At 38.1% G+C, this 26,880-nt stretch overlaps 3 protein-coding genes across 4 annotated transcripts; 1 reads left to right on the top strand and 2 right to left on the bottom strand.

Moving 5' to 3' along the window:
- Positions 1-3,897: 3,897 nt before the first annotated feature.
- Positions 3,898-4,314, bottom strand: LOC142170383 (secreted RxLR effector protein 78-like). The gene has a single exon (XM_075232281.1). It carries the CDS (start codon positions 4,312-4,314, stop codon positions 3,898-3,900), a length of 417 nt encoding a protein of 138 aa, XP_075088382.1.
- An 868-nt stretch (positions 4,315-5,182) lies between these two features.
- LOC107805974 (putative pentatricopeptide repeat-containing protein At1g26500) lies at positions 5,183-7,822 on the top strand. Its single transcript, XM_016630091.2, has one exon. The coding sequence runs from the start codon at positions 5,284-5,286 to the stop codon at positions 6,808-6,810; it is 1,527 nt and encodes a 508-aa protein (XP_016485577.1). The 5' UTR covers positions 5,183-5,283; the 3' UTR covers positions 6,811-7,822.
- A 10,512-nt stretch (positions 7,823-18,334) lies between these two features.
- LOC107796491 (putative methyltransferase PMT5) lies at positions 18,335-25,127 on the bottom strand. Of its 2 annotated transcripts, none has more exons than XM_016619275.2 (9): positions 24,813-25,127; positions 22,974-23,952; positions 22,644-22,779; positions 22,238-22,478; positions 21,385-21,610; positions 20,732-20,883; positions 20,312-20,615; positions 19,330-19,462; positions 18,335-18,862 (listed from the first exon to the last, which is right to left on the bottom strand). In XM_016619275.2, the coding sequence occupies exons 2-9, from the start codon at positions 23,483-23,485 to the stop codon at positions 18,713-18,715; spliced, it is 1,854 nt and encodes a 617-aa protein (XP_016474761.2). In that variant the 5' UTR covers positions 23,486-23,952; positions 24,813-25,127; the 3' UTR covers positions 18,335-18,712. The 2 variants fall into 2 exon arrangements, with proteins under 2 accessions (XP_016474761.2, XP_016474762.2); XM_016619276.2 differs by having other exon boundaries at positions 24,827-24,995.
- Between the last annotated feature and the right edge of the window lie 1,753 nt (positions 25,128-26,880).

Below are 26,880 nucleotides of genomic sequence, written 5' to 3'. Positions count from 1 at the left end.
GAAGCAACAACAAAACACTAGAAGCAAAGAAGAACGATGAAGTGAAGCAGCAGATGCCGGCAGCAGCAACTCGGAGGAAGCTGCATCGCGACGGAGATCCTATGGCTGGACGCAGCTGCTGCTACAGTGACGATGGAGAAGCAGGCAATAGTGAACTACTGCGACGAGTAGCAGCAACAGTTTGTCGAGGGAGGGATAAGAAACAACGTAAAGCATAGGGGAGCAACAACAGCTGGTCGTCGAACAATGGCAAACCAAATTAGTTGTTCGACGTTGATGGAATGCAATAGCAGCCATGGCTGCCTGAGTTGACGAGGCAGAAGCTGTGACGGGCAGTCGCGGGGAGCTTGGTGTTGAAGATGATGGGCGTGAGGCAGCAGCTCGGAGACAGAAGCATTCGACGTAGCGTTGGCAACCATGGATGTCAAGTAAGTTTTGAGCTTGACGAAGGAGATGAAGACGCAGCTGGGTCATCCATGGTCGGAGCAGGTAAAGCTTGAACAACTGGTCTATTAGGACGTGCTAATGGAGGGTAAAGGGCAGCCATGGGAGGGGTCTTTCTTGAGGAAGAAGAAGAAGAAAGATAGAAAGGGGGGGCGGGTTGGTTAGCTCTTTAGGGTTTTCCCTTCTTTCTTTCTTTTTTGTTTTGTTTTTGTTTTTTTGTAAAATGTAAGACAAAAGGGGTTTGGGTCTTTTGGGTTATGGACTGGGTCGACCCAGTTCGAAATGGACTGGGTCGTAGGGAAGATTGGGCCATTTTTTGGGCCTGTGGCTTGAAATCGAAGAAGAGGCCCAATTCCGACTTTCTTTATATTTTCGCTCTTTTTTCTTCTTTTATTTTTCTAAAACTAAATTATAAAAATACTTAAACTATTATTAAGAACTAAATTAAGTTATAAAAGTGCAAATTAACTCCAAATAACAATTAACACATAATTAAGTAATAATTAAGCATAAAATTGTATATTTGGACATTAGATGCTAAAAATGCAAAAGATGCCTATTTTTGTAATTTTCATTTTTTTGTAAACAAATTTAATTAGTAACAATTATAGAATTAAATCCTACATGCAAAATGCGACATATTTTTGTATTTTTTATTAATTTAGCAAATAAACACGCACAGATAAATACAAATAATTATTCAAAATATCACAAAACATCACAAAATTGCACACCAAAGAAAAATTATTTTATTTTTGAATTTTTTGGGAGTAATTCTCATATTGGGCAAAAATCACGTGCTTACATCCAGCGGTTTCTTATGTCTGCTGATGTTACCTTCTTTGAAACCCAAATAATTCATAGGTCTAGTTAATCACTTAGATATTTCTGAGGTGCTACCAGTTCTGTCTTTTGGAGACTGAGAACACTATCCCAACTCATTTTCCTCCATAGCTCCAGTTGCAACTCTACCACCTACAGCTCCAGTTGAAGCTCCACCACTTATAGCTCCAGTGCCACCACCTAGTCCAGTTCCACCAACTATAGCTTTAGTGCCACCAACTAGTCCAGTTCAACCTTCTACAGCTCCACCACTTCTGACTTATCATCATCGCCCGCATCCAGCATCAAGCCCAGCTGATTCACATCCTGCACCTGACCCTGCTAATACTGCGGACTTGTCTCCTCTTGATCAACCAATCATACTACGAAAAGGTATACGGTCCACACTTAATCCTAATCCTCATTATGTCAGTTTAAGTTACCATCGTCTGTCATATCCCATTGTGCATTTGTGTCATATTTATCCTCTGTTTCCATCCCTAAGTCTACAGATGAAGCACTGTCTCATCCCGAGTGGCGACAGGCTATGATTGGCGAGATGTCTGCTTTATATACGAGTGGTACTTGGGAGCTTGTTCCTCTTCCTTCGGGTAAATCGACTGTTGGTTGTTATTGGGTGTATGCAGTCAAAGTTGGTCTAGATGGCCAGGTTGATCGACTTAAGGCTCGTCTTGTTACCAAAGGGTATACTCAGATATTTGGACTCGATTACAGTGATACTTTCTCTCCCGTGGCTAAAATAGCATCAGTCCGTCTTTTTCTATCCATGACTGTTGTTCGCCATTAGCCTCTCTATAAGTTGGACATTAAGAATGCTTTTCTTCATGTTGAACTTGAGGATGAGGTTTATATTGAGCAACCACCTAGTTTTGTTGCTCAAGAGGAGTCTAGTGGCCTTGTATGTCGGTTGCGCCGGTCCCTCTATGGTCTAAAGTAGTTTTCTCGAGCCTGGTTTGGTAAGTTCAGCACAATTATTCAAGAGTTTGGCATGACTCGTAGTGAAGCTAATCACTCTGTATTTTATCGACATTCTGCTTCAAATATCTATATTTATCTGGTCGTTTATGTATTTATCTGGTCGTTTATGTTGACGGTATGATATTAGTAAGTTGAAGCAACATCTCTTTCAGCACTTTCAGACTAAGGATCTGGGCAGATTAAAGTATTTTCTGGGTATTGAGGTCGCTTAGTCTAGCTCAGGTATTGTGATCTCACAACAGAAGTATGCCTTAGATAATCTTGAGGAGACAGGAATGACAGGTTGTAGACCTGTTGACACTCCGATGGATCCAAATTCTAAACTTTTGCCAGGACAGGGGGAGCCTCTTAGCGATCCTACAAGATATAGACGGTTGGCTGGTAAATTAAATTACCTCATAGTGACTAGACTTGATATTTTCTTTCTTGTGAGTGTTGTGAGTCAGTTTATGGATTGTCCCTATGATAGTCATCGGGATACAGTTCTACGCATTCTTCGGTATATAAAATCAGCTCCAAGCAAAGGCTTATTATTTGAGGATCGAGGCCATGGGCAGATCGTTGGATGCTCAGATGCTGATTGGATAGGATCACCTTTTGATAGACGTTCTACGTCTGGATATTGTGTCTTAGTAGGAGGAAATTTGGTGTCTTGGAAGAGCAAAAAATAGAATGTGGTTGCTCGGTCTAGTGCAGAAGCAAAATATCGAGCAATGGCTATGGCAAAATGTGAGCTAATTTGGATCAAACAGTTGCTCAAAAAGTTGAAATTTGGTGAGATTAGTCAGATGGGACTTGTGTGTGATAATCAAGTTGCTCTTCATATTGCGTCAAATCCAGTGTTCCAGAACTAAACACATTGAGATTGACTGTCACTTTGTTAGAGAAAAGATACTCTTGGGAGATATTGCTACAAAGTTTGTGAAGTCGAATGGTTAACTTGCAGATATTTTCACCAAGTCCCTCACTGGTCCTCGTATTAACTACATATGTAACAAGCTCGACACATATGATTTATATGCACCAGCTTGAGGAGGAGTGTTAGAATAGTTATGTGAATGTATGTAATTAGTCCTAGTCCCTATGTAATAGGAGTAGGTTATGTATTATGTATACATATAAATAGGGCATATTGTAACATAGAACATTAATCAATAATATTTTCTCCCGTATTTTCTCACACATCTCAACATCCTCATCTCTGCTACTTTTATCTGCTGGACATAGGAGTTCTTAACTGACCAGCACTCAACCCCATACAACATAGTTAGTCTAACCACCACCTTGTAAAACTTCTCTTTAAGTCTCAACGACACATCTTATCGCACAAGACAACGGAAGCAAGTCTCCACTTCATCCACCCTGCTTTAATACGATGTGTGACATCCTCATCAATCTCCCCATTACTTTGAATCACATACCCAAGGTACTTAAAACTCCCTCTCTCTTCTGGGAATGACTTGCGTATCAAGCCTCACATCCTCGTCCGCTTCCTGGGCAACACCGCTGAACTTGCACTCCAAGTATTCAATCTTGGTCATGCTCAGCTTGAAACCTTTAGACTCAAGGGTATGTCTCCATACCTTCAGCCTCTCGTTAACACTACCACGTGTCTCATCAATCAGAACTACGTTATTTGCAAATATCATGCACTAAGGCACCTCCCCTTAAATGTGTCGTGTCAATGTCTCCATTGCCAACGAAAAGAAAAAATGGGCTAAGTGCAGATCCCTGATGCAACCCCATCTCAACTGGAAAGTATTCAGAGTCTCCTCCTACTGTCCTTACCCGTATCTTAGCTCCATCATACATGTCTTGGATAACTCGAATATACGCTACTGGCACTCCCTTAGCCTCCAAACATCTCCAAAGAACTTCTCTCGGGACTTTGTCATAAGCTTTCTCTAAGTCAATGAACACGAGATGCAAGTCTTTCTTCATCGTCTTATATTGCTCCACCAATCTCCTCACAAGGGGAATGGCTTCAGTAGTCGACCGACCCGGCATGAAACCAAACTGGTTCTCGAAAATGGACACACTCCTCCTCATCCTCCCTTCTATCACTCTCTCCCAGATTTTTACCGTATGGCTCAACAACTTGATACCCCTAAAATATGATAATAAAATTGAAAAATACTTTATTCTTTTAAGACGATTTAAATATATCAAGACATCTCTCAAGAAATATAAAAATATTTACGTCGAAGTCACTATATATTTGAAATCTACCATAAAAAAAAAAAAAACACTTATACCGTGAGAGAGAATACATGAATCGTGAGGGAGGAGACGTCGAATAAACTTCTGGACATGAGAATTGTGTTTCGAATAGCTAAAAATTAGTCCAAATTGAGTAGAGTTATTTTGATATATATAACTTTTTTGTGAGGGATATGTTTGCCAAAAGGATAATTAAAACAACTTTTGCTTAGATTTTTGATAAAAAGTTATTTTTTCAGCTTCTCAAAAACAAACAGCTTCTACTCAATAACATATTTTTTCCTTCCAAAAATTTGACCAGACACAAGCTTTGACCAAACAGACTTTGATTATTAACATTATCAAAGAACTAAGATACAAATTATTTTTTTTATTATACTGTTTTATGCGCATCTGCTCTTTAAGTTGATGGTTGATAGATTTATTTCTATTTTGCGTTATAGATCCTATTCACCAGAATATGAAACATTTCTTAATGTACTATATATAATTTGTGAGATCTAAACACTTGAATGAATATACATTATTCATACATTATTTTTTTGGGAACAGATTATAACATCATGTAAATTGGACACACACTATAGGGAGATGGATTATTGATATCCGAAAATTTCAACAAAAAATCTATGTATAATTGCAAATATCTTCTAGAAAAATAAAATAAGAAATTTTTGTGAGCAGTATAAATTTATATTGAATCGCCTCTCGTCTTTTGCTTCTCATTGCTCCTTCAAGACAACACCTCTATTGAACTTGAAGAGAAACAAAGCAGCCTTACACAATTTTCTGACACAAATGTTAAAACCTAAAATTTTCAGGTCTTTCACATTCCTCCTATCACCCCATCGTCATCTCCAAATTATCCCCATATCAGCAGCTACCGGCGCAGCCCAATTTGCTCCTCAACTCCAATCTCCAAACCCCATCAAACCAGTAAACGAAACCCACCTATTAAGAGTCTGTACAATTCTCTACCAACAACAGTACTCATCTAACCAAAAAATCCACAATAACCTCTGCAAAACACCATTTGACCTCACCCATGAGTTCTTCCTTCAAGTATGCAACAAATTCCCATATTCTTGGAGACCCCTTTACAAATTCTATGAATTTACCAAGTTACAACCCCACTTCAATCACACATCCACCACCCTCAACAAAATGCTAGATGTAATTGGAAAATCAAGAAACATTGATCTTTTCTGGGAAGTACTTCAAGAAATTGGAAGATGTCAATTGGTCACCCCTAAAACATATGTAGTTGGGTTAAAAACTCTGGCTGAAGCTAGGGAGTTGAAGAAATGTGTTGAAGTTTTTCATGTAATGAATGGTTTTGGATATGGGTATAATGTGGAAATACTGAATAAGGTAGTTGAGGCTCTTTGTAGATATAAGCTTGTTGAGGAGGCTAAGCGTGTGGTGTTGAAGTTGAAAGATTGGATAAAGCCAAATGGAGTTACTTATAGATGGTTAATATATGGGTTTTGTGATGCTGGTGATGTGATTGAAGCCTCAAAGATTTGGAATTTAATGGTTGATGAAGGTTTTGAACCTGATATTGAATGTGTTGAGACTATGATGGAGACCCTATTCAAGAATAATAGATATGATGAAGCATTGAAGGTTTTTCAATCAATGAGAGTGAATAGGATGTCTGAATTGGGGGTTTCTACTTACAGGTTGGTGATCAATTGGTTGTGCAAGAAAGGGAAGCTTGGAGAGAGTTATGTAGTGTTTGAAGAAATGCAAAAGAGAGGGATTAAAGCCGATAACCTTACATTAGCATCGATAACCTATGGGCTTATGAGTAGAGGGAGGATTAGGGAAGCGTATAGTGTTGTGCAAGGGATGGAGAAGGCTGATATAAGTGTTTATCATGGGATGATCAAGGGGCTATTGAAGTTGAAAAGAGCAAGTGAAGCAACTGAAGTATTTAGGGAGATGATAAAAAGAGGATGTGAGCCGATAATGCATACATATGTGATGTTGTTACAGGGACATTTGGGGAAGAGAGGGAGGAAAGGATCCGATCCTCTTGTGAATTTCGATACCATTTTCGTAGGAGGTTTGGTTAAGGCAGGAAGGACGTTTGACGCGACCAAGTATGCAGAGAGATTACTGTACAAAAAGGTTGAGGTGCCTAGGTTTGATTATAACAAGTTTTTGCATTATTATTCCAATGAGGAAGGTGTGGTTATGTTTGAGGTGATGAGCAAAAAACTTAGAGAGGTTGGGCACTTTGATCTAGCTGATATATTTGCAAGGTATGGGGAGAAAATGGCAACTAGGGATAGGAGGAGAAACAGAACAACAGAGTCATGACTGCTATAGTTTTAAACTTTATCTTTAGCCAAAATGCGGTGAAAGCTGCAAGTAAACGCCAGCTAGTGTTGAATTTCCATTCCGGTGGTTGCAACCTATTCTTCCAGGTGCAGCTAAAGCTCCCTTTCACTATTTATCTGCTTTGATCAAACAAACAAAAACAGTCAAGTGGCGCGTTGTTGTTGTAATTCTATGGCAGGGAGATTGGAATGGGCATGTAAACGCCAGCTAGTGTTGTATAGCATGTTCCCTTTCTTTTAGTACTTGCGCTTGGGAACCTTATCCGCGAGATGTGCATAGCTCAATGGGAAAAGGAGAGGAGTGCTTAAGCCGTAAGATATTCTCTACTGGCTTGAGGAGTAACAGTTTGGGAAAAGATGCTTCTACCAGCAACCCAATAACTTGGAAGTTGATGAATGGTGAAAGATGATAAAGAGATTCTGAATTGTCAGGCAACTGCCGAAGTCATATAAATATAGCAATGAAGATGCAGTGAAATGTTAGTCACGAATCCAGGATTACCCATAGATTATGATATGTAGAGCTAGAAAACAAGGTGTGTATTGGGAAAAAAATGAGTTTATATTAAAAGATGATGTGACATGACACGTGGATTAGTTAAATGGTCAAAGCGCAGCAATTGACTAAGAGGCACGGATGGAAACAGCCACGAGAAGAAGAATTTAAATAGGCACGAGACGACGTATAGATACGAGTCTCGTACCAATTTAAATTATCTACAGCCAACAGATAGAAGATATTGAAAGCAAAGATCTAGTGACAGAAAGGAGTCCAAATTCATTATTAAATACTTGATACATTATGAAATCGGTATTTAATAGGAATGATTGTATAACGGCTTATTTAATATCATTTATTACTCATGATTATATCATTAAAGCTGAGACTTCATTCCTTTACCTAGAATTATCTATAAAAGGAAGAAGTATCATCATTTGTAAGGACGAGATACTATTGAGAATTTATTGAAATATACATCTATTTGCTTCTTTACCATCGTTCTCAAAAGTATTTTATTTTTGTCTCATGATTATCAGTAACCCGAATTTCTTTTTAGCTTTGACCAAAGACTCAGATTTTTGGTTAAACAAATTGGTTCTGTTACCGGGAATCTGATAATCTTTCCTTTTAAGCTACATCTTATCTATTGGCGTCACCATGTCAAACAACAACGCCGACAACAATAGTAACAACACATTGGGAAACCATGAGAATCAAATATATCAAAATCAAGATAATGTGGTTCCCTCTCCTCTAAATTCACCACGTCAATCTTGTGAAGGCACTCCTGTTACTGAATCACGTGCTGATCAACAAGAGCAATCTGAACATTTTGAAGGAGTTACAACTGAAGCTTTGCAAAAGCTAATTGATGCACAGGTCGGCAAAGCTCTTCAGGCACTTGTTAGTCGATTGCCTGTTGCGCCACCTACACCAACTCCTAATAATAATACATTGGAGAACCCCCGTTCTGGTCTTGATAATTCTGGAAACGGAGCAACCCTCAGTGAACCACAAGAAGGGGGACCAGATAATTTAAATAATTCGTATTTGCAAAATTTAGTACTAACCTTGCAGAAACAGCTTAAAGAACAAAATGAGCGTATTGAACAAATCCCTGGAGTTCCGCCTGTAATAAAAGGAGTAGACATGGACAAATACTCACAACAACCATGGAAGCCTAGTGTTGCTCCCCTTCCAATTCCGAAAAAGTTCAAAATGCCTGACATCCCGAAATATGATGGTACTACAGACCCACGTGACCACGTAACTGCATTTACAACCGGCGTAAAAGGCAACGACTTGACCAAACAAGGAATTGAATCAGTATTGGTCAAGAAATTTGGAGAAACACTCACCAAGGGTGCATTAACCTGGTATTCTCTTTTATCTGAAAATTCTATTAATTCTTTTGCTGAGCTTGCAGATTCTTTTATTAAAGCACATTCGGGAGCACAAAAGGTTGAGAAAAGGATGGAAGATATTTTCAAAATCAAACAAAGGGATTCGGAGTTGCTTAGAAACTTCGTTGATAGATTCCAGCGTGAAAGAATGACTCTACCTCGTGTGCCTGACAATTGGGCTGCTATAGCTTTTGCAAGTAATTTAAATGACAAAAGTTCTGAAGCCACGAGACGACTCAAAGAAAGTCTTAGAGAATTTCCTGCAACCACATGGAATGATGTTTACAACAGGTATAGCACGAAGTTGCGAATCGAAGAAGATATCGTACCTAAGCTCCATCATGAAGAAAGGGGCGGTACCCGAAGGTCAGAAACCGAAAAAAGATCAGGTAAAAACAGGTACGATCCATATATGGGACCCGCAGGAAAGGACCCACGGTCGAAACAAGATAGCCAGCAATATGATCAAAAATCAAGGAATCGGGATTCTGGCTCTTCTTCAAAGTTCAGGAATGATCGGAACAGACAAGAATTACGAGATGATGACAGGAGTTTAAAGGCACGATTCGGTGGATATAATTTTAATGTCTCTACCTCCGAGCTCGTAGATGTTTTAAGAAGCATGGGAGATAAGGTACGGTGGCCAAAAGAGATGCGGTCAAATCCAAGTAGACGCAATCCGGATCATTGGTGCGAATTTCACAACGATCACGGGCACAAAACTTCAGAATGCAGATTCCTGCAGAGTGAAGTGGATCATTTATTAAAGCAAGGGTACCTCACTGAGTTATTTAGTGAGAAAGGAAAACAAGCTTATATGAAAAACAGACAAGAGCCACCACAACCTCCTTCACCCAAAAGGACAGTGAATGTCATAAGCGGGGGAGAGGACATTCACGACGTAACCTATACAGCCTTCAACAAGGTTTCTAAGGTAACAATTACACACGGGAAACGGGTGCGGCAGGTCCTTGAAAATGAAAGTATTTCATTTGATGACACAGATACCGAAGGAGTAACAACTCCACATAATGACGCACTAGTAATATCTTTACTTGTACATGATACTAATGTAAAACGAGTTTTGATTGATCCAGGGAGTTCTGTAAACATTATATTATTAAGGGTACTACGAGAAATGCAAGCTGAAGACAAAATGATACCTAAGGCGCACACATTGTCAGGCTTTGACAATTCAAGTGTAGTAACAAAAGGCGAGGTATTTCTAAGAACTTTTGCTATGGGTGTTGTGAAGGAAACTAAATTTCAGGTAGTTGATATGGAAATGGCCTACAATATGATCATGGGGAGACCATGGATACACGATATGGACGCTGTCCCATCAACTCTACATCAGGTTATTAAATTCCCATCACCATGGGGAATTTGCCAAATTCGTGGGGATCAGCAGATGGCTAAAAGTGTTAACGCTGTAACAAGTACGAGCGCCGAGAATAAAGAAAAGTAGCAATTACAGGAAACAGTTGAAGGTAAAAAAGATCAAACTTCAACTGAACAGGAAAAAACGGATTTGGACTCAAGACCTGACACAATTCAAGAACCTGAAGAAAATGAAAGCATCAAAACGACAATTGAAGATCTTGAGGTAGTGATGTTATTTGATCAATGGCCTGAACGGAAGGTTTATGTCGGGGCCAATTTAAGCACGAACATGCGAGGTATGATAATCGAATTTTTAAAAGCTAACTTAGACTGCTTTGCTTGGTCCCACGCTGACATGACAGGTATTCCACCAAATGTGGTAACTCACAAACTCAATGAGGACCCCTCTTTCACACCAATAAAGCAAAAGAAACGGAAACAAGGTGCTTTCAAGAACCAGGTGATTCAGGAGGAAGTCCAAAAGTTATTAAAAATCGGATCAATCCGTGAGGTAAAATATCCTACTTGGTTAGCTAATACGGTGGTCGTACCCAAGAAAAATGGTAAGTGGCATGTTTGTGTAGATTATACCGATTTAAATAAAGCCTGTCCAAAAGATTCCTTTCCCTTACCGCATATAGATCAACTAATTGATGCAACCGCAGGTCATGAGCTTTTAAGTTTTTTAGATGCATACTAAGGATATAATCAAATTAAAATGGATCCTGGTGATGAAGAAAAAACTTCTTTCATCACAGACAGGGGGACTTACTGTTATAAAGTAATGCCCTTTGGCCTCAAAAATGCTGGGGCAACCTATCAAAGGTTGGTCACCAAAATGTTCCAAGAACATTTAGGGAAAACGATGGAGGTATATATAGAAGATATGCTCTTCAAAACCCAGCAGTCTCACGACCATGTTTCTCATCTATCTGTTACTTTTGAAATTTTTGCGAAAATTTAATATGAAACTCAACCCAGAAAAATGTGCATTTGGGGTTGCATCAGGTAAGTTTTGGGGTTTTCTTGTTTCTAATCGTGGTATTGAAGTGAATCCTTCTCAGATCAAAGCAATAGAAGAAATCCCGGATATACTTATTAATAAAAAGGAAGTACAAAGATTAACGGGAAGAATTGCAGCTTTGGGGAGATTTATTTCCAAATCCTCGGAAAGGTGTTTTAAGTTTTTCTCTGCACTTAAAAAGCAAGATCATTTTGAATGGAATGAAGATTGTCAACAAGCTCTTAGAAATTTGAAAGCTTATTTGTCAAAACCACCGTTGTTGGCAAAACCGAAGGTGGGGGAAAAACTTCTCATTTATCTGGCCGTGTCTGAAGTCGCAGTAAGTGTTGTTTTAGTCCGCGAGGACCAAGGTAAACAATCTCCTATTTATTATGTAAGTAAGTCCTTATTGGAAGCTGAGACACGATACCCACAGCTAGAAAAATTAGCATTAGCTTTGATCATGGCATCTAGAAAGTTAAGACCTTATTTTCAATGTCATCCCATTGTAGTTGTTACTGCTTTTCCACTTCGAAATATTTTGCATAAACACGAACTTTCAGGAAGATTAGCAAAATGGGCTATAGAACTAAGTGAGTATGAAGTTATTTATCAACCTAGGACCGCTATAAAGTCTCAAGTACTAGCTGATTTCGTGGCTGATTTTAGCCAGGGGATGCATTTAGAAGCAGAAAAAGAATTATTAGTTTTTAATGGTGCGAACCCGGGGACTTGGGTTTTATACGCTGACAGTTCATCTAATGTAAAAGGGGCAGGCTTAGGAATAGTCCTCGTACCACCTGCGGGTGAGACCATTAGACAGGCTATAAAATGTCATTCTATAACTAACAATGAAGCAGAGTATGAGGCTGTAATTGCAGGTTTAGAATTGGCACGAGAACTCGGCATAACACAGATTATAATCAAGAGTGATTCTCAACTCGTGGTTAATCAGATGCTGGGGACTTATACAGCCAGAGAGTCATGAATGCAAGAATACCTCGCAAAGGTATGGGAGTTAATAAAGCAATTCCAAACTTGGAAAGTAGTGTAGATCCCAAGAGATGAGAATGTAGAGGCAGATGCTTTAGCTAACCTTGCATCCGCAGCAGACGTGGCAAACAATACAGATGCTTCAGTCATACATCTATTTCATTCCGTTCTTGAACCTGATAAAAACGAGGTACATTTTAATCATCTAACATGGGATTGGAGAAATGAAATTGTTGCCTTTTTACAGCACGGAACCGTGCCTAATGACAAAGGAAAGGCTTACGCGCTTCGCAAAAAAGCTGCACGATATTGTTTATATCAAGGTAATTTTTATCGAAAGATGTTCGGCGGACCACTAGCAAGGTGTCTAGGTCCCTCTCAAACCGAATATGTCATGAGAGAAGTACATGAAGGACATTGTGGGAATCACGCAGGAGGACGGTCACTGGTAAGAACGTTAATTCACACAGGATATTATTGGCCTAAGATGGAAGAAGAGGCAACCAGTTTCGTGTCCAAATGTGATAAATGTCAAAGGTACGGCAATAATATGCACAGACCAGCTGAGTTACTACATCATGTTTTAGCCCCTTGGCCCTTTATGAAATGGGGAATGGATATCGTAGGTCCACTTCCACAAGCAAAAGGTCAGGTAAAATTTCTACTTGTACTTACAGATTATTTCACTAAATGGGTGGAAGCAGGGGCATTTAAACAGGTACGAGAAAAAGAAGTTAAAGACTTCATATGGCGAAATATAATATGCCGCTTTGGAGTACCAAAAGAGATCGTGTGTGACAATGGACCACAATTTATTGGAGCACAAGTTACAGAATTTCTTCGAAGTTGGCAGATCAAAAGAATAACGTCTACGCCATATCATCCAGTGGGGAATGGACAAGCAGAATCAACTAATAAAGTTATTATTAATAACTTGAAAAAGAGGTTACAAGATTCAAAAGGTAATTGGCCTGAGGTGTTACCTGGAGTACTATGGGCTTATCGTACAACGACCAAAACAGGCACTGGAGAAACACCATTTTCAATGGTTTATGGTACGGAAGCCTTAATTCTAGTTGAAATAGGTGAGCCAAGCACACGATACGATCAGGCAACGGAGGAATCTAATAATGAAGAGATGCAGGTTAGCCTAGATTTACTTGAAGGAAGAAGAGAAGTTGCTTCGATAAGAATGGCAGCACAAAAGCAAGTAATAGAACGATATTACAATAGGAAAGCACGCCTCAGATTTTTCAAAATTGGGGACTTTGTGCTTAAAAAGGTGTTCCAATCTGCAAAAGCTGCTAACTCAGGAAAGCTAAGTCCAACATGGGATGGACCATACAAAGTCCGTGGCATTGCGGGAAAAGGAGCATACCAGTTGGAAACAATGGATGGTAAAGTTTTACCCTCACATTGGAATGCTGTCCACTTAAAAAGATATTACTTTTAAGAAAGTACCTACGGTCAGGTATCATCATGTTAAAATTTCTCTCTTGGTTTATTAATATTTTACTAACGATTTTAGATGTTAGGCAAAATATCCTAACTCGTGCCAAATGATGAGTCACAACCTGCAAGGCAAAATGGAGTATTCTTAAATTCCTAGCCCAGGGTTACAATTAATCTGATGGAAATACACACGAGTTAGGCAGTCTTCATCTATAATCGCACCGTCGAGTCCCGTATATCTTTCTGTTTCAGGAAAAGGGCCAAAGTAAAAGAAATAAACAAGTGCTCGAGGCTTCATACTTCATCGCTCAAACACTTGGGGGACTACATATTATACACAGATATGTGTAGAGAAAGAAACAGATACGAGTATCGAACAAAAATCGGCTACAAAGAAGCAAGTGTTGAGAAAAAGTTACGAAGTCTTCAGCATTCATGAGAACAACAGAGTCATCTCTCAAACTCATAAACAAAGTCACCTCTCAAACCCTTCTTAACATGTAAAGATAGGGTCATGACTATGTACTGAAACAGGTTATGAAGAAAAACCTTGTTTATTTTATGTTATTTACAAATCTGTTACAAGAAAAACAGTTACGAGAAAGCTGTAGATGTATTGTAATACATGTAACAGTCAAACACTTGTTAAAAGTTTATGAATAAAAACTTGCCAAAGTTGTTTCATATAAAACGTGTGTTTTCCTATTACTTTCATCGTACTATAACACCATTATGAAGTTGAGACGTCTTCTTCATTAAGTGTCGATAAAATAAAAGGGCCCTCTTTTATAAGCCTCATGTTAATAAGTCATGAGAAGTATCATAAAGCATTTTCAAAGGATAAAAATGCTAAACTATTCTATAAGTCCTAAATAAGTAAGGTAAAGGCAAGAATAGAACACATTGCAGTACTAACAAAACTTCTTAATATAATTAAAAAGACTAAGTAGAAACTTAGTCAATAAAAGTTTATACAAGTGCCCCATTATGATAAATGGGGACTTTCACCAAAAAATCCCTTAAAAACTAAGGGATAAAACCATCATTCAATTGAAGGGGTTAGCGCATCAGAAGTTGCAATATTAATTTCACTTTCAGCCACAGGCACGGTGGCAACTTCTGAAGAAGCAGCAACAAGAACGGTTTCAGCTGAGCTTGAAATGTTAGGATCAACGAGGGAAGAAAGAGTCACGGAAGCTTCAACTTCCACAGACTGAGTCATAGAAGTTTCACCCTCTGAAGCTGGAATTGCAACATTTTCAGCTGAAGCAGGAATTGTAATCCCAATTGCTGCAGTATTCACTTCTTCATTTAAAAGTTCTTCTGTTCCAGGAACTTCAAGTGCAGGAGAAGGAGTATCAGCAGACTGTTGGCTTTTCTCGATGGTATCTATGACTTTGGCCAGTTCAGACTGCAAGTCAAAACCTTCTTGAGCAGCTTTCGTCAAAGCATCACGACGAGATTTCAGGAAAGCCCAACTTACTTCTATGTTAAAATTTTCCTCTAGAAGTCCATATTCCTTTTCCCACATAGCAAGATCGTTTTTTAAGATTTGATATTCAGCTAAATGGGAATCAAGGGAAGCTTCAAGAGAAGCATGAGAACTCTTCAAGGCATGAATCTCGTCAGAGGAAGTCTGTAAGTCAGCCTGAGCTTGAGTCAAGCTTTGCACTAACTCTCCTGCATATTCTTCCTTCCTAGCCAAAAGTGCCTTCAGCTCTCTAACTTCTTCACTAGCCCTGGATAATTGTTCTGACAAAGAGCATTCCAAAAGCTCTTTATCTCTTTTCAATTGGCTTGAAGAGGCTTTGACAGTTGCCAGTTCAGAAGTTAAACCACGGTTTTGCTGCTCCAGGAGATTTTTATCTTCTTGCAACTCCTCTATGGTCCCTTGAGCATTCTCGAACTGCTCCTTCCAATTGGTTGCTTCAAGCTGGGCTCCCCTAGCTATTTCCTCGGCCTCGTGCATAGTCTTTTCAGACTCACGAGCTCTTCTTTCCAGTAGGGAAATTCTTCCCATTAATTCCGTGCCAATAAGGTTAGCCTACAGAGGTAAGTCATGGAAATGAGAGATTGAAGATAATTTAAAAAAAAAACTTGTTGGTAAAAATACCTTCAAAGTAGAATGAACTACGTCATTCATCAGAGTTAAGCAGCTATGGCTCTCCATCTTCTTCTTCTCGATATCTCCAATTAGAGGTTCGAGCCAAACATCGGCTCTGCCGGTCTTCCTCAAGAGGCTATGATTGGCAGGAACCTCCAAAGTAACACTTCTCATAGTCATACTTCCACTGCTAGAACCTATCTCTGTATGATGAACAGAGGGAAGAGGAGCAGTGGAAGGAATGGAAGGAAAAGATGTAGAAACCAACACAGGAGCGGAAGCAGGTGCGGTAGAAACAGCCAAAGGAACGGATATAGGAGCGGTAGAGACTGGCAAAAGAACGGAAGTCGTCAAAACTGGTAACGAAATACTTACAGCTGGCAGAGGAATGGAGGAAATAGGAACAAATGAGGAAAGAGGAGCTTCATCAAAAACAGGGCCGACCTCGCCACTCCCGAAACCACTGTCAAAAAGATGCTGAATTGATTCATCATTATCTCTTGCTTCGGTGTCCTCATCAGATTGAATCAAAACAGGCTCGGTGGCGGAGGTACGAGCAGGAGTGTTTTCAATTTCATCATCAATGATTATTCGTCTCCTGACCCTCGGCCTGGTAATTAGGGAGGTACTCTCCTCTTCTTCTTCAGAACTTTCCTTTGTAGCTTTCCTTTTAGGCAGCAAGGCTCGAGCCTTATCCAAATCAAGAGCAGCATTCGCAGACATGCGAATGGCCATAACTACTTCAGCCGTCATTCCTCTAATGCCAAATCCTGATTAAAGGATGGATATACATGATTAAAGTTGAGGAAAAAGCGCTTAACATGTAAAAAAAATTTATATAAAAGGGGGGATACCATATGTTTTGACTTTCCAACCATGTAAGGAAGAAATTGATTTCCAAGTTCTCTGCTCCCTTGAAGCAATCTTCAAAAGTGAGTCTACCCAACCACGAAAGTTGGGAATAGGTTCCACATCTCTCATGGTTGCTACAAAAAACCAAGAAGGGACGAGATTAAAAAACAACTTTCTTTTTGAAATTCTCAAAAGTAGGTACGGTAAATAAAAGGAAACCTACGTTCAAAATTCCACTTCTCAGGAAAGGGAATATTTGTTTCACCAATCAAGTCCACTGTACGGACAGCAACGTAACGGATATACCATCCACGATCTTTGTCATCCGCAGGATTTACCAAAACCTTTTTGCTCCTTGCAGTTAAGGTAAAAAACCCATGGCGTATTAAGTTAGGATGGTATAGATGAATGAGGTGAGAAAAGGTGAAATTGACATTGGCCTTGGAAGATAAATATCTCAAACAAGCCACTGTTCTCCACACCAATGGACCGATTTGGGCCAAACAAATTGTAAAGAAACGACAAAAATCGAGAATAACTGGGTCAATCGGAGGATTGAAACCTAAAGTGAAGGGGTAAGTATCGGCTCTTTCTAAATTTTTAATTTGTTTTTGAAGAGACGTTTTGTCACTTTCAAAAGACAAATCGCCGGGAACTATATCATCAACAGAGGGTTCTTGAGAAGGATCAAGAATTTCCCTACTCTTAGAAGAAGGGGCTTTTGGGATAGAACTCCTTGAAGAAGAACCAGAGGAGCCGCCTCGCGTAGATTCTAACCCTGTTCGAAGCCTACCTCCTCCGCCTCTTCTGTGTCTAACAGGGGCGTTGGGGAATTGATCTAGAATTGGAACTTTTTTACGGTTAGGGTTTGAAGAAGACATTGTTAAGAAGGAAGTATGTGCTGAAGATTTGTGAAGAAGACAAAGGAGGACAAAGTTATGTGTAAAATGGGAACCGTCAACTTTTTAAGTGTAATGATGAAAAGCCTATAATTAAGGCAGCTATCACTTCGTAAATAGTGAGAGTGAAGAAGTCTCGAAAAAGAGTATGAATAGTGGAATCAATTAGAAAATGACACATGGGCAGAACATTAAATGGAAAAGACTGATGAGACGTTAGTACTGTCATGAGCATTAATTGTGGTAAAAATTCCTTTTACATGAAGATCCACTTCCCAATTATTTAATTGATAAAAAAAATGGAAAGTGGGGGGACTATCTGTATTGGGAAAAAACTGAGTTTATATTAAAAGATGATGTGGCATGACACGTGGATTAGTTAAATGGTCAAAGCGCAGCAATTGACTAAGAGGCACGGATGGAAACAGCCACGGGAAGAAGAATTTAAATAGGCACGAGACGACGTATAGATACGAGTCTCGTACCAATTTAAATTATCTACAGCCAACGGATAGAAGGCATTGAAAGCAAAGATCTGGTGACAGAAAGGAGTCCAAATTCATTATTAAATACTTGATACGTTATGAAATCGGTATTTAATAGGAATGATTGTATAACGGCTTATTTAATATCATTTATTACTCATGATTATATCATTAAAGCTGAGGCTTCATTCCTTTACCTAGAATTATCTATAAAAGGAAGAAGTATCATCATTTGTAAGGACGAGATACTATTGAGAATTTATTGAAATATACATCTATTTGCTTCTTTACCATCGTTCTCAAAAGTATTTTATTTTTGTCTCCTGATTATCAGTAACCCGAATTTCTTTTTAGCTTTGACCAAAGACTCAGATTTTTGGTTAAACAAGGTGTATATCGGGAAACCATTATTTATATTGATTCGTACATTTTGCGACAAAATCTCTTGCTCTCAAGAATAGGTGATTCTTCGCTAAAATACCATTTAATTACAATTGAAAAAGATGTGCTAAAAACTGAAAAACGAGGAAGAAAAATAGTGCTGAATGAATTGCTACATAAATCTAATGAAAGGGAGAAATCTTCTTTATGTGCTGTCTCTACTACAGCAATCTTGCTCAATCTACAGCTTTCAAAAATTATATTTCCACCTTTGGGGCAGCCTGCGCGCACGAATGGAAAAGAAATACTTCACTTCTTCATGTGATACTAATTCCTCTTTTCCATTGAAAGTTTAGGAGAATTAGCAGTGCGCTAACAGATTGGTCTGTCATTGAATTGTCGAAGTTTCATGTCAAGATGATCGATCACTTTCTCACGAATGGTTTTTGGCATACGAGTAGTCGTTGGTCACTTCCATTCTGGAGGTCAATCACCCTCGCTTCCCAGCGGATTTGTGTGGCTAACATCCGCACTTTCTCTATGGGTCCCAATTTATCAGAGAGAATAACCCATCCCTGTCAATAAGTTTGTTCTTAGAATCAAACTCAAATGTTAAAACATGCAATAACTGCAAGGAATCGGGCAAACTTGAGGGACACATTTGAAGGTGTTCAGTCAAATACAAAAAAAGCAGCTCGGTGTAGAAAGCATTCAGCGTTCTTGCAGGGTCCGGGGAAGTGCCACACCCCGTAAGGGTGTGAAGTAGACAACCTACCCTAATGCAAGCATTAATAGCTGCTTCCATGACTTGAACCCGTGACTTATAGATCACACGGAAACAATTTTACCGTTGCTCCAAGACTCACCTTCTTCGTTGAAATACAACAAGAAAGACATAAAGCAATAAATGGACTACGCTTAAATGCCAAATCCCGTCTCCAAAGAGAAACATAAGAGCATATATAAGAAAAGCAAGCTTAAGTTTAACGAACGAGTAAAACAAAAGATATTTTAATTGTGTGGACTGCAAATATAATATTACCTCAGGCCGCAAGATACGATCCATCTCTAAAAGTAGTTCAATTATACTGCATCCTTGTGAAGCAAGGTGTGACAGAAGTCCATTACCATGGAGCAAATCATATGTTCTTGGATATGTAGGAAAGGGTTCGCACCTGGCCCAATTTTAAGAACATCTGATATCAGTATCCAACAGAATTTCTTCAAACATTAAAAGCATAAAATTACTGTAACCAATATCATCGGAAATCATGACTCAGAATCATAGATAAACATCCTGTTGAGGATAAGGTCAAGGTTCTTATTGTTTATTACTCTTCCTTTATCTTCAACTTCTCCTCACTGACCAAACAGACGTGGGTTTATCGAAGAAAACATTCAAGACTCAGAAAAGGACACAATCATAATACAAAACTACAAACTATTCTATGCTTATGAAGTCTTTGAACCCACGCACTACTGTTAGAGATGCTTAGTTATAAGATACTCGGTGAAAAGTTTCAGGATCATTTTAAAATTTTATGATTCGTGTATTAGGTATTGGGTCAGCTGTTATTGCTATGTGCTCCAGGATGCAGCAGATTCCTGTTGATCATCAATCGGAAGGGATGAAGAAGCAAGCAAACTAAAGAGACAATAATCCATGCAACGTGCAAACTAAGATCACAATACATAAAAAAACAAGAAAATATATTATTGTATTATAGAGGAATTTCATGGTACGCCAGGAAAAGGACATCATCATTGCTAACAAATAGAGTTCGATATATTACATTACACTATATCAGATCCACTCCAAAATTGTAAATGTCATTAGGTGATTTATGATCACATACATTAAAATAAATAAATAGTTGCTACTTAATTCACACAGCTCTGTGATTTTCTTCTACTAAAATAATTTGCAAGAGAATAGCTAACCCGTATACTTTAGATTGATATACTAATATGCACAATATCCAAGAGCGTATAAATCTTAATGTGTCTAACACTTAATGTCTTACCAGTTATGCAGAACACCAGTAAAACCTCGATCAAGTATGAGCGGAAGTGTATTATGCACCCCAAGAGGCACAACATTCATCACCCAAACTGATTTGCTTGCCTCCAACAATGCGGCATTTAAACCCCCATAATGAGCATTCATGTCCAAGACATTGCGCACCATATTATATGGAGGTAATGGATCATCGTCACCTGGCCTCTTTGGATGGTCAGAGAAAATCAAGGGTGACAGCAAAGACCAATAGTTTCTCACAGCTGATTTCCAAAATCCTGAATCCTCAAAGAAATCCTCAGGATGAACTCCTGCCATAAAGCAAAACACAGGCAATGATTGAATGTTAACAGCAAAGAGCCGGAATGGCAGGAAATTAGAGGATGACAGTAAAGTCGACAAACCAAGTTTATTCAAATAAACTTGCCATGAACTTTAAGCTCAGTTGAGTTCAGCGAACCAGATCTGCTAAGAATTGGAACCCATCGATTGCTGCCTGTTCCAGATATACAACGTGCAAGTGGCTGGTAGTACAGTTGCATATCCTCTCCTTTACAAAGTGGTACCATACCCTGCTTGCTACATCAAAAAACAAAAGCCAATTAGACAAGGTCAACTGGGAAAAAACGAAAACTGAAAAAGTAAAAGCAAAAGTTTAACTTGAAAAATAGAACATAAATGGAAGACAATCTACGTCAAAGTCTGAACATGAGAGAGCTTATTCTTCTTTACTTTTTCGTGGGAGTGGGAGGGGTTGAAGTGGAGCTTATAAAAGTAACAGGGCAATAAAATGTGAATTATTTCAAAGCTGACCATACACACATACAAAAGGCAAGTATCTTAGAAAATGTATTTTTTTCCCTTCAGAAAGATGAGGGGACAAAAAGGTTTTTAAACCCAAAAATTAGTCTAATTATATCCTGATTCCAGTAATCCACAGTCAGTTGTAACTTTCATAAATTATTGTTCTTCAAATTTTACTTTATTCAACTGAATAAAACGAATTCAAAAGCAGTTTCAAGGATATGAGAAACAGAAGATAGAGGGAGTACTTGACATTGGCTTTCTTGTTAGCCTTACCCAGATGTGTAGCACTGTGAATCAACCGTCTTCTGCCAGACGAAAGTTTCTTCTTGCTGTTCCAAAAGAGACCAACAAAGCTTCTTAGTGATCTCTTCCAAAGGAGTAGACATGCTTCCCTTCTTTGAACTGGTAGATCTACCCTGCTGCCGGGTTATGGGTGAGGTCAAAATAAAGTAACCTCCAGGCTTGAGTACGCGGTCAATTTCAATAAGAAACAGCCCATCTGTTCACCAAATCATTATTAGTTTCATGCCATTACAGACTTGTTCGGGTATAAATTTTCAGAAGATTACCATACTGATGGTTGTTGAGGAATCCAATAAACAAACAAAAACTAGAACTCATCACTATCAGAAAAAGATGAAGGTGTCTAAATGTGAAGATCTATTTAACTTCAGCTTAGCAGTAAAGGTCAATCATCACACGAAGAAGACCGTCTTAACTTCTAGGGCAGCAGCTGGTGGCAGTTACACTTCGGTGAGACAGAGAAGGGGCAGAATTTTAAATTAGAACAAAAAATTTATCAGCAGTATCACCAAAATTTTCTAATGAGATTGGCCTTATCGACCAGACTTCTTTTATCTTGGCGAAGATCTTTTGACTGTAAAAGAGGTTCGTTGTAAAGTAGAAGATACCGTGGATCAATACTTCAATAGTTGTGAAGTATTTCTCTCACAGCATAAATAGACTAGTAAAAATAAAGTAAGTATCATAATTAGGTACACAGAAGAATACTTAATGAAACAAGTCTTTATAAACTACTGGCGGTAAATCAGGTCAGTCCACATTAAACGATAATGAGAAATAAGGATGGGAAACACAGTTCATGAAAACCCAGCAAGGACAATACCTTTGCTGTCCCAAATGATCCCACACTGAGCACAATGAACCATGTCATAGGACAATGATGGAAATGGTAGCTGTTTTGAAATAAAGTTTCCAATGACTGCAGGAAGTCCTCTCTCGAGTGTTAGCTGAACTTGGCTACCAGATGACTCATATGCTCCCACACAAAGAGCCATCAAGTTCAACGAGAGTAGGTGGGCACTGAAGCTACCAAATCCACAGCCAATATCTAGTACAGTACGCACCTGTTATTCAGCAAAGAGAAATCTTTTATTCTAGAGTAGAATTATGGTTCTGCGTCAGAGTTCCAATGCTATGAAACCGATAGCATACTAGAAGCATTGATTCTTTGGAAACTGTAGGGGCTCAATCAAGTAGCTTACGGAAAGATGAACAAAAGATTTACTTACACCAGCTTGAAGAAACTCTGTGTCACTTCCCAGCCCAATCATCTCTGCGATTTGGTGAGAGTAATCTTTGACATCGTCGACAATCAGTCCATCTTGTGAATGGAAAGCAATTTGATTCTCTTCTAGTAACATTAGCCTGGAGAAAACAAAAGTCATTATAAGGTAGAATGATAGCTGTCACCTCACATAAAGACTTCAAGATTATTCCTACAAATGCATCAATCCAGAAGAGTTCGGAAACTTAAAAAAGAGGCATTCATCCTTCTAGCATGTTAAGTACGGAATTTGACATGTTTAAGATCATCTACAAGATCATTTAATTAACTATACCTTTTCATAATGCTTCCAGAAGAAAGGAACTGATCTTTGGTTAGCTTCACATTTCCGCTCCATATTACATCCCTACCTGCTGGCCAAGACAGTGGAATCTTATAGTCCTTAGGAGGACGAATCAAACAATATTGATATTCTCTTGATAACTCACAATGCTGATCTAACTCCTCCCCATCTTTAAACCCAGCTAGAGTATTTGCAGACACATTGTAGCAAGGCACATAATTCTCTCTTTCCTTACCACAAAGACCAACATCCTTTATCTGATTTTCTCCCACAGAAAGGCTTTTTAGCTCTAAATAATCACTTCTCGCTTGCTCCTTGAGCTTTCTGTAATTTGTATAGATATCAGGCTTCACAGAGGAAGTGACTGAGTTAAAGGCACTTGAAGAAGATGATCCTAGCAATGCTATTACAACCAAGACACTGACAAGACACAAGAGTAACCAGTTGAATTGCGGTTTAGACCAGAAAGTTTTAGATAATTTGTTAAGCAAAGGGCTTTTCATGTCCAAATTTCTGTAACCTCTAGAAAATTCAAGTCGAGAAGATCACAATGTGCTAGCTATTTGCTTCAACCTGAACCTCCAAGAACTATGAAAACTGTAAGCTATCATCAGATACCATCTCCCATATATATCGCCCAAAATGCGAGCAATTTCAACTAGCATTCGACTACGTAACTTCCTTAAAAGAATGGTTTTCCAAAAGTACACCAAACCAATCAGATAATCAAGATCACAATTAGCACAATCTCGATCCTATAGGTCTGCAATAGGAAACTAAAACAAGCAAATTCTGATCAACCAAAACTCCTCCAGGATGGTAATGATGCATGAATTACCACTCCTCAGAATGGACTTGAAAAGTCCTCTAAAACACAACTGCACTATAAAACAACAATTCTGAAACAACTCTTAACTCTATCCTCAAAAACAAAATAACTCAAATCCAGCAACTATACGGACCAATCAACCTGCAAAAAAAAAAACATCAATAAAAATAGGAAAATTTACCAACAAAAAAGCAAAAAGAATCACCAGAAACTAACATGCCAAGCACAATTTATATTCCACTTTTCAGCAATTCAAGCTGAAAAGGGCCTCAAACACAGATAAAAAAAGGGGGCAGCCCGGTACACGAAACATTCCGCATTCACATAGTGTCTGGGAAAGGGCCGAACCCCAAGGGATGTAATGTAGCCCGTCTACTCCGACGCAAGCATTTGGTTCCATGGCTTGAACTCGAGACTTAAAGGTCACATGGACACAACAACTTTACCGTTGCCCAAGGCTCCCCTTCACCTCAAACACAGTTACACATATCAAAACACAATATTTTTCACCTAAGATGAACGAAAATAGACACACACGCAAAAAAAAAAAAAAAAAACAGAAACGAAATATCACTATTGATAATCCAACTTTCAGTATTTCTAGCTGAAAAAGGTCTTAAATACAGATCAAAAACAGAAAATCCAGCTAAGATCAATAAAAATGGAGAAGAAGAAAAAAGAAAGCAGCTTGAACGAACATCCTAATGACAATTGAGTCCAATTTTCCAACATTTCCAGCATGAGAGATAACAACATCTCAAACACAGATCAGATCCGAATCAACTTTGCACACTATAATAAAATCACATTATATAAAGTCGATCACTAACAAAGTCAGAGAGACTAATCAAGCCTTTTGCAGTGGATTCAACTAAACTCATTGCTTTTGGTTCAAATCACGTGAACACAAAACAATTTTATATACTTTCAACTCGTTAACACTAAATTTGGAATCACACTTGAACAAAACTAATGATTAGGATTTAGGAATGTTAGATTACCAGATAGTAACAACCTGTGAGCGAGTGTAATTCCGTTATATAGATATATAGGTCAGTTGCAAAGGGTTGTGCACAGTTTGGATTCGCCATTGACGTTTGGAGAGAGAAAGAAGAGAGAGAATTTGTGCAGCTTTTTGGTTGAAAGGACAGTGGTGGCGAGCGTGAGTTCTCTATTAATGGGGCAAACTAATTATTTAAACTTTGTTTTAAAGATTATTTAATGCGAATTGCACAGTGTGTAGAGATCCAATTACAGAGGCTTGCACACACTTTGAGACGTACAACTCATTATTACAGGAGAATAATTACTTCTCTGACACTCGGAAAAGGGAATCAAAAGATTAAAAAAAACCACGTTTTTATGTTTTTTTTATTCAAAATACGTTTTTAGGTGTTAAAAAAATTACATTTTTATATAAAACACGACCGTTAAGGTAACCGCGTTTTACATAAAACACAGTAACAAACCGTGATTTAGTGGCAACTAAAAAGACATGTATATAAAATGCGGTCCATTATAGCATTTTATATAAAGCGTGATAATGAACAACGTTATATATATCATAATCCCTTCCCTTTCCCCATGTTCTGCCCAGTCCCTCTCCCCTTCGTTTTTGTAAAAAAAAGGGGCCCCCTCCCCCTCCATTCGCAACAAAAAAAGCTCGTGTGGCCCCACCTGTCCCGTAAAAAATCGATATTGTTGGTCCCACATCCTAGCCAAGCCTTCTATTACTGTAGGTTGCTTGTTTCGGAGTTAAATTTTCAAATCATCAACTTTTCGAAAAATATAAATCGAGGTATTCCGATTTAGTTTATGCCCAAACTCATATAAATAGTGTATATTAGTTGTTTTGAATGTGTTGTATGTTATTTTGTATTTTATTTTATTTTTTTCAATTAAATTGGTATGTTATTTTTATCCGGGCTAAGATATTAATGTTGTAAAAAAATATTTAAAAATTATGAAATCATTATTATTTGTTAATAAAAATGTTAATAAATTACTATTACTGTTTTATATGTATTTTTGTGATTACAATGTATTTGTTGTGTTTTATGTGGTTTAAATTATTTTTTTGCTTAAAGACTAGTAAATCAAAATGCCTTTTAGGGTAGTAAAATATAATGACTTTTAGCGTAGTAAAATGTAATGTCTTTTAGCGTAGTAAAATGTAGTGCTTTTTAGTGTAGTTTCCTGTAGTTTAAGTATCTCTTATACTCAAAAATACGTCAAAATAACTGATAGATCAAACACAAACTTTGTCCAATTATAGTCAACATATATTTGGTGCTACTGGGCCACAAATATCGATCCTGGAACCCATATATGAATATTTGATAATTAAATATTGTATAATTATAAAAATTAATTATTTAATTTACAAACAAACATATAATATTATAAAACTAACATGTAAAATAATAAAACTAACACATAGAATAAATTGGTGCTACTGGGCTCCAAATATCGAGCGTGAAACTCATATGTGAATATTTAATTATAAAAATTAATTATTAAATTTACAAACTAACATATAAAATTATAATAAAACTAACACATGGAAGAATTTAGGATATCTTGGTGCTACTGGACCGCAAATATCGAGCCTGGAACCCGTATGTGAATATTTTTAATTATAAAATTAATTATTTAATTTACAAACTAACATATAAAATTATAATAAAACTAACACATGAAAGAATTTAGGATATCTTGGTGCTACTGGGCCTCAAATATCTAGCCTGGAACCCTTATGTGAATACATCATAATTAAATATTGTATAATTATGAAAAATAATTATTTAATTTAATAACTAACATATTAAATTATAAAACTAACATGTAAGTAATGTTGTTTAATTTACAGTAGACGACATGGAGGTGTCGCCTATTCATCCCGGACCTTCCAGCAATGCGCTACTCTCGTTACAGAGCGATCATAGCCCCCCCCCCCCATATGGGAGGGTGAGTTACTGACCCAGACTCTCTGCACCAAGAAAGTGAACAACATGTGGGACTTTCTGCATGCCAGAGATCTCCATGACCGTGTAGTCGCGCGCTTGCGGA

Source organism: Nicotiana tabacum, chromosome 16, assembly GCF_000715075.1.
Source record: "Nicotiana tabacum cultivar K326 chromosome 16, ASM71507v2, whole genome shotgun sequence".
Lineage (NCBI taxonomy): Eukaryota > Viridiplantae > Streptophyta > Magnoliopsida > Solanales > Solanaceae > Nicotiana > Nicotiana tabacum.
This window is presented reverse-complemented; position numbering and strand designations above follow the sequence as displayed.